This window comes from Alligator sinensis, unplaced genomic scaffold, assembly GCF_000455745.1.
Source record: "Alligator sinensis unplaced genomic scaffold, ASM45574v1 scaffold442_1, whole genome shotgun sequence".
In the NCBI taxonomy this organism is placed as follows: domain Eukaryota; kingdom Metazoa; phylum Chordata; order Crocodylia; family Alligatoridae; genus Alligator; species Alligator sinensis.
Genome location: NW_005841829.1, coordinates 2,832,111 through 2,841,065, shown reverse-complemented (window position 1 = coordinate 2,841,065; position 8,955 = coordinate 2,832,111). Strand labels below are relative to the sequence as shown.

Here is an 8,955-nt window from a genome sequence, read left to right as displayed (position 1 = left end):
ACCCCCAGCCCCCCTGCCGCAATGGCTTCCACTCTTTACATTCATGCACTCGTATATTTCTGGAGCAGGTAAAAGTGAAATCAGCAAGCTCAAGGAAGAGTCTTGGCTTGCCTTCCTGGTGTACTTGAAGTTTTAGGCATGGAAAAACCCAGGTGTTTATCAGTTGTAGAACAGAAACAAATCATTTCCTGTGTGGATTTGCCTGATGATATACCACAGAGGTCAAGGGGCATGATTCTGAATTGGGATAGGTAAAAGCAACATGTGGCTCTAACTCACATTGGAGCTGGCTGCATGCAGTGGATCCTAAGGGACTGTTCTGCCAGATAAGAATTAACTTATTTCATTAGGAGCTAGATATTAGCTTAATATCTTCTAACAGCCCTTCTTCACCTAAGAATCATAGGTGGAGATCTGTGCAACTCCTACATAGTTCTGGGTAGCAGAGTTGGCTAAAAGGGGATCTAGGAGAGTACTGAGTTAATTTGTGAATTTGAGAAAAAATGAGCATCTTTTGCACTAAAAACATCACTCAATTATTAACGTTTACATAAACTGTCATTAAGAAACTTTTCTTAGCACATTGTGCATAAATCTGTGGATCTAATCAAACTTTCAAAATAAACTGATTTTTTCTTACTGCTGTTGACTGAACTTTCCTGTTTTTTCCCCTTCTCTTTCAGAAACAAGAGACAAAGCCTGTGAACCAATTCAAAAGCTAGATTTAAGTTTTGATAACTCTTCACTTGCTGATCAGAACCAAATAGGTACAGTATTGCTTCCAGACATTTATCCCACTTTCACCTGTACTAGGTAGTTCTTCACATATGTGATGGAAATGTTCAATGTTCCAAGCAGGTCCAGAGATAGTGCTATTCTACAAGTAATGTAAACAATCCTCTTTTTGCTGCCAAAATTAGGCTTTGTATAATAGCATTAACATTGAGAGGCACTAATGAAGTACATTTTCCACTAATGAAGTACCTAATTTTTAATTAAATCTTTCTGATGCTGCTTTGATCAAAGAAAACTTTATTTAAGCCTTTTCTATCTCACTAGGGGCTGTTCCTTCTATACTTTACCTAAACCAGTGGGTTTAGAGATCAATCAGGGATGAAGCCAGACTCTCATATGGCATTGATTCCATCAAAATCACTTGTAAAACTCTCACTGACTTTAGTGGGGCCAGCATTTCATCTTCAAAGTCAATCCAAATTTTAACCCATGTAACAGATTGAACCTTATATAAGCTGACAAATACTCAGGTCACATCAATGATAGATAAACAGGCAGATAGCAAATGGCCTGACTGATGTTAAGCATGACCACCACTATTGCCATTCAACTTTGCTCTACAACTCCAGTGCATGGGTCCCAGATACAAAAGCTGATCATTTTCTCTTTCCAACAGTCATTGATAATGCAGATGGCTCACGTTACACTGATGGTGTGAAAAACCCTGACCCAACACCACCTGTCTATGATAATACTGTGGGTAGTGGTTCATCACAGGATACAACTACTCATGATGATCCTTCATTGGATTTTTCTGGAGCAGGCAAAAAGGATTATACTTCAACAGGCCCTGGTAAGAATGATGGATTATCACCATTGTAGTTGACATGGTTTCTTAAAATAACTGAGTGAACAATTTCACTGAGGCAGAAGGGGTTCTGAGGCAGCAAAATCTGCAAAGCACTAATTTCAGCTCTAGAGCTCATTATTCTCCATAGTGAGGAAAATGTTTAATTCACTGGCTTTTAAACAGAAATGTTAGAATATTTGCTAGAAGTATTCTTATGACACTTTGTTCCTGCTTCATCATATAGTTTACAGTGGCCCCAAAATACCAAGGCAGGCTAATGCCAACATTCTTGCTATGGGCATGGAATTAATTTCAGAGCAGTACCCCTGGAAAATTTCGTGCATTGCTTTCCCATTGGTTCCTGTGAGAGTTCTCATATGTTCTGCTTACAACCACAGTCTCTTGCCTGGAGCAAAGCTTAGAAAATATAGTAAACACAACCATAAAAATGATCTCAAGCCACAAGTTCCATAGCCATGGGTGCATCATCATCAATGCAATGTAAATTGCATGACCAAATTGCTGCCATGTAGGATCACTAGGATGCTGCATATTCCTTCTTTCTTGAGCAATTCATATTAGCAATTTAGGTGTCAGGATTAGAAAAGCTGTGCTCTTTCATACTGAACCACAAAAATAAACAAATTTCCCTTTTCTTCTATTCCTCCACTGAACAAATAAATGAAAGGAACAGGCTTGCTATAGTTACAAAAGTAATAATGAGAACTGTATAAATGACATGAAAAGATTACAAATGATTCATTCACCCATCATCAACAGGTGATGAAAACACATCAATGGGTACTACAGCCTCTTCTATTCCAATGGGGCCTAAGGACTTTCCTGGAAAAGACAGTAGCGATCCCTACAAGCAGCATCCCACAAGTTCTAGTAAGGCTAATGAATTATAATAATTTAATGTAAACTGTATTGTATTCAAGGAGAGTATCTGGGTAAGTGACTGGTAAGTGACCAGGTATGTGTGATGTAGTTGGAACATTATTCTAGGACATAATTCTCTGGGGTGGTTGTATCAGAAATGAGATTCATATAGGATGGCTGATGAAAAGTGACAAGACGACAAAAATGTTACATGACTATCTCAATGTGTATGCTTCAAATTAGTAAATTATTCTCCTTGATCCATATATTTTTTGTTATTTTCTCATGCTCTTCTCTCAATTATCAGGCACTACAATTTAATTCACTTGAAGTACCTGTCTAAATTTTCACTGGCTTATATGAGAAAGAGATACTGAATTTTTTCTCCATATGCAGAGTGTACATTCTTTTGATACTTAATATCAAGAACAAGCATGGTTTTTGGTTGTTCATGGATGTGAGGCTGGCAACACAAATCAAAATCCTGATCTATCTCACTGTGGACATACATTGAGAGTGTGTTTGAATGAAGGTTACAGTACTTGTAATTAATAGCAGCATGAAGATACAGGTTCAGTGCTCATGGGACCTTTGAGTGTTTGAAGGAACATTAGCTTTTCCCTAGTACTCAACAGAATACAAACACCATTTTCTGCCCTGCATTGACTAGCTGTACTATGATGTATAGAAACAAATTTCTTCAAATCTCTTCCCCCAGTACTCAGCACATGCATGCAATACATGGTAGAATCTTACCACTAGCGTGAGGGCAAAATGAAATAACATCAGCTTTAACTGTTTTGAACTTGGGCTTTATACATGATGAATTTCTTAACTTTAAGGTGATGGAGGTTTGTGGTGGTGGGACAGATGGGTCTGCGGCCGGAGGAAGAATAGGTGAATGTAGTGGAGGAAATTTTACAAGCTTTAGATTGCTGGGTGTTTGGAGTAATTGTTCAATTGTCATCATGTTGATTTTGATGGGATTTTTATATTTCATCTTGATCTGATATTTAATTTTATGACTTCATCCTTCTTGTGCAGGGACTTTTATGACTTTCAAAACTGACATTTGATCTCTGGAAAGGGGCTCAGGAACCATTCATTTTCCATTTTATAAAAATGCATTGATTTTAATGGTCTGTGTTCTTATTTTGTGTTCACAGGCTTCCTTCACTGATGTACCTTGATTTCAGGGGGTAAAAATTTAGAGTGGCCTGAAATGCCAATAAAGAACATTAGAAGTTGGTAAAAATATGTTGATATTTCTATATCAGTGCTAGTGTTGTGATGCTAGCATGAATGCTCATCATCTAGAGATGGTGTGACCTGCACTCTCTCAGAAGGTTTATTTCAGGGACATAGCTTCTTCACGTTCCTTGCTAAAACTGTCACTAACCAGCATTGCCTCTAACTCAGAGCAGGGCCTGGCCTGTATCACAATGGCAAGGGTTTCATTTTCCTGCATTACAAACTAGAAAAAAGCAATGTAGGGTCCCTTTCAAAATTGTTGATTGGTGCTGGGTATCTCCCTGAATTGTCTTCTCTCAGGTAATTCTGTGGCAGAAAGTTATAGGCTAAAAAGCTTGTGGTTGCTTCCCCATGGGCATGCCTGCACATGCTGTTAATTCAACTGAATAAACTCTGGCGCACTCTGTGCCAGAGTTTATTGCTCCTGGGTGCCGTGTTTACATGTGTGCCCAGGACTGCAGCACATTGAGCTGTTGGAGTAGCCCTGGCTGGCAGTGGGCTCCAGGGTCTGCCTGCCAGCCCAGGGCTGCTTCGACCCAGCTTACATTCTGCAGAAGGGCTGGCTGGAGCATTAGGGTGCTTGAATTCAGGGCTAGCCAGCAAGCAACCCCCACACTGAAGCCACCCTAGTGCTCCAGCCAGCCCCATCAGTGTCTACCCACGTTCTGTGGTGGAGTAAATAATGTCACCACAGGATAGTACTTGTGTTGACAAGTACTATCCTACAACAGCATTTATTAGTTTACTGTGGCCTTATAGGGCTGCACGTGTAGCTTCTGAGACATTTAATGCGGAGCTAATTAGGCAATTCCTCAGTAAATGTCTCATGTAGATGCACTGTACACGCACCATTCAGGCTCTTCAGGCTCATTGTTGTTCCTTAATCATGATTCATCTCCCAAGGCAGTTGTAAAGATTGTTAAAAAAATCACACCATGTAGAGCAAACAAAACAGAATCAGCTTTAGTCCCATTAGCACAGGGGTGGGCAAAATGCGGCCCGTGGGCCAGATGCAGCCCACCAGGCCATTCTATCTGGCCTGCGAGGCTCCTAAAAAATTTAGAAAATTAATATTTATCTGCCCCTGGCTGTCTGTCAGGCGGTCCTCGATGGCTTGCCAAAACTCAGTAAGCGGCCGTCCGCCCAAAATAATTGCCCATCCCTGCATTAACAGTAAGCACAGAGTGAGCACCAAACACAGATTTATATATATTTGAATTATATATTTGAATACTATAGTGGTAGGAGAAAGAGAAAAAAAGAATGGCCGTCAATATTGCATCTACATGTCTAATTTGTTAGCTAAAAGCTACACAAATAGATACAGGTAACAAATTATCCTCTAGCTGTAAGTGGATCATTTACAATGCATTTTAAAATGGCAAAATGCCATTGGCACTGTTTTTTACTCATCTGTAAATATGAATGTTATCACTGGGGTGCTCATTTGTCTTCTGTAAATTAAGGCCGATAGATGCACCTGGGTAAACAACAGATTTGGGGTGCTGGTTGTCTTTCCAAATATTATTACATATTGCTGAGCAACATTTTAGTGATGCTGTATCATTCCAGGTCTATTTGTTGGGCACTAATTTCAGTAGTGACATTAATATTACACTTACCTCTATCATAGCTCAGGAGGGAGAGCAAGGAATCAATATTCTTCATCTGCACTTGGGTCTCAGGTTTTAAGAAGTACTGTATTTAGGGTTCCATAACTCTTCTGACCTTGTTGATCCAGCACTATAATGCATCAGTGCAATGATAAAATATTGCATCGTTTTAAAAACATGTCAGGTAGTTCTTTCCTCTAAAAATCTTGTACTTGTTCCTCAGTACTCAAACTGACTCAAGCATCTCTACAGAATATGGCAGTGTAGATATTATCTTCCTAAGACTTTACATCATGAATCTTACCACTTACTAAATTAAGGCAGGTTAGATTTATTACCAGCTGGTTAGGAAGGAAAAAAGGCCTTCTACTGCAATCATGATTGTCTGCTTCAGAAACTATTTCTTGCTGAGAAATGCTATGACACAGAATTACCTTATTTCTAACTGTGAGAGGGGTGATACTGAGTGAGCTTTGGGTGTGTGGCTAACAGACTGGTTTTATTTTGTGGTTCCAGAAACCTGGGAAATAGATCAGGTTCACAAAACATTGGTATCTGTTGTCTCCAGTGCTTACTATAATAGGTGGGCTAGACTACATAAAATAATGCTGCAATGTTCAAAATAAGGTGCAGTGAATTTTTTTCAAAACAATTATTTTCTTTTAGGTACTGAGTTTGATTGTACTTGTGTAAGGACATACTGTATGTATCATTCTTTGCATTCTGAACTTTGACAATATGAACTGGAGAGAGAACATTTTCAAAAATAATTAACAGTCAAATCCAGCATTTAAGTCCATAAGGAAGTCAGTGGGTGTTTGTTTGCATAAAGAATGCAAGGATTTGACCTTAACATTTTCCTGTTGGGATTTTTTTCCATTGGTGGTAGTGACGGGGCTTTTCTATAACTTTTTTCTTTGAGCCAATGGCTTTGTGTCAACAAATACTTTCAGCATAAGGTATATATTTTCTGGTCAGGGATTTTTTTTCTCCTTGCATTAATGATCTGCAACATGTATTAATGCTAGTGACCATGGCTTTATCTTGCATTCCTATCCCTCTCAATATCATCATGCTTATTTCCCAGGTCTTCTTCCTGTTAATTCAATGGTAGAACTCATGGTAACTCCAGTGGCAGTGGAATCAGACCCCTTTTGGTGCAAGTGTGCGCAGATTTGTAGCCTTATTGGTAATGAGAATATGGTGGTAGACCTTTTGTGCACCTTTTGTGCACCTTTTGTGCACCTCTTAGCTTGTGTTTGTAGCCCACCTTTTCCAAAAAATGATGAGCTCTCTCTCATATTGAGAGAGCCTTCATTTCATTGCGTGAGAAGAAAACTACGATTCTATTTTGAATACATTTACATTGCAGAATGTATTATACGTTCTACTGCTTGTTTCTGTGACCCATAAAATTACAGTTCCAAAATAATAAGTTAAATGCCACAGTAACTTACCTTGATCCTGTGCCTGTGAGCAATACAGTTGTGGCTCTAATTAAAAATGAATTAAAGGAACAGTCAAATAACTGCTATTATTGGTCCGCCACTGTTGCTTCAGTAGCTTTTTTTTATAGCTATCTTTCTCATTCTTTTCACTAGTTATTTTCTAATGCACTGAGGCCAGAGTCATATCTTTACTGTGCACTCATATTTATTTCTTACCATCACTATCTCACTTCCAGGTGAAGGTGCTGGTGGATTTTGGCTTTGCTGGGCAGACACATTTGGTGGTGGCACTGGTACTAGTTGGATTATTTAATATTTCGGTCTTATATCTTTGTGCCTCAACAACTGTATCTTCAGTTGTTTCATACCTCAATGTATTTCACTATGGCCAGGTATAGACATTACACTTTTACTGGTATAAGTGATTGAAAACCAGTATACACTTATAACTGAACAGAAGTTAGGCACATAGACTGGTTTAAAAATGGCAGAACCTAGTCTAAGATTTGCCCCCCTACCCTCAAAGGGCAAATGTATGTTCTTTTGGCTACCAATCTAAACTATACCACTTACAGAAAACTACATAACAGATCATTAGAAACTGTAATGGGATAATATTATATTTTCCCTTTCTGCATTCATGAACTGTTCTCCCCTTGACAACTACAAAATTCTCAAATATAGAAGGATACAGTGATAAAATTAAATTTCAGTCACATAAAGCTATGTGGATTCCTATGAGAACATTTTGTAAGAAAACTGGCTTCAATCATACCTAGGTTAGAGATGCAACCACAGCTGTTTTTTTGGCCATGAATTCTGTGTTATTCTGTATTAAGACCATACCCTTCAGTAAATATGAGGATGGTGTGGAAGGAACAGATTACAAAACCAGTTATACTTTAAACAAACCAGAATTCCCATTCTATGCTCTTCAAGTTTCCTCCCTATACATTTGTAAAAGATATATTTTAGGTATGGAAGGGAGAAGAACAAAAGCTGTATGGAAGGGAGAAGTGCAAAAGATAAATTTTGGTGGTGCCTCAATCAGAAAAAAAGTTACAACTGATTGAACCATTCCCCTCACAGCTGTGGATCTGTATCGTCTTGCACCTCAGGAAGCTTCTGTACCATCTCAGTGGAGTCCAATCCATTGGTCGTGGTCCCATCAACATCCCCGCGAACAGGAACCAACTCAGGCATCAGGGGGTAAAGCGTATAAGTAATTTTAACTGCTATACTATGTATAAAATCTTCTGATAAATCAAGAACCAATTGTAATTCCAATAATGGCACATCAGTATTTAATGGAAGTTCTACACCTTTCTTAATGCTGCATCGAAAAGAATACCTTTTCCCTTTAAGTTCTGCTCTCAGACAGCAGCATTATGTCTTGAAGACACAACCAACATTGGAGAAGTGTGGTACCTCTCTGCTGCAATGAGCAGAGCCAAGCAATACTTAAACAGAAGTAGTATGCCCACTACTGTTCCCCTCTCCTTGACATGGATATCTCTCTGAGACCTGGTCATACTCACTTATGTCCCCAGAACCTATGTGCTCTGCCAGTTTTGTGTCTTCAGTTAACTTTGATTTAAGAAGGCAAGTAAATCCTCTTCATCATTTTGACTCCTTTGTTGGGAGCGCATTCTTTCCATCCTAGTTCCTTGGTCCATGATAGGACTAATGGGTAAAAATTACATACTGCAACAAAAATCTAGCTTAATAAAATGATGAGGTTAATGGATGGCAACCTGAAAGCTGGTGGCATTTGTCTGAGAATGAGATGACTTGCTACTATGTTATGTCAAAAATGGAGTGTGGATTCTTTGGAGAAGGGAGCATGTTTCCAATTATTTATGTGAGAGGCGAGGCTTTCTTAGGGTGATATCTTTTATGAACTTCTCATCTGCTATAATAGATCTTTATAAAAGATATCATCCTAAGAAATCCTTGCGCCTCACGTAATTTCTGGACCAACATGGCTATGAAATTATTCTTACACTTATTATTTAATAATGATTAGTTATTATTTGATAATTATTTAATAAGCTATTGGTACTTTATTTGGGGCATTGGAAATTGTGCAAATATAATTCATTTTTACAATAAGCATAAGTAATAGATTTTGTTTTGTAAAGAAGGTACCTCTCTCTCCAGTCCTTTTCCTGTGCTT

General features: G+C 38.5%; 1 protein-coding gene across 10 annotated transcripts in view; it reads left to right on the top strand.

Moving 5' to 3' along the window:
- CD44 (CD44 molecule (Indian blood group)) overlaps nucleotides 1–8,955 on the top strand; it is a 92,299-nt gene that overhangs the window by 47,718 nt on the left and 35,626 nt on the right. For all 10 annotated transcript variants that reach the window (XM_006014653.2, XM_014516891.2, XM_025209783.1 and 7 more), the window contains exons 4-7: nucleotides 684–767; nucleotides 1,412–1,588; nucleotides 2,366–2,476; nucleotides 7,869–7,988. In XM_006014653.2, the coding sequence (XP_006014715.1) occupies nucleotides 684–767; nucleotides 1,412–1,588; nucleotides 2,366–2,476; nucleotides 7,869–7,988 (492 nt within the window). The remainder of the gene's footprint in view (nucleotides 1–683; nucleotides 768–1,411; nucleotides 1,589–2,365; nucleotides 2,477–7,868; nucleotides 7,989–8,955) is intronic.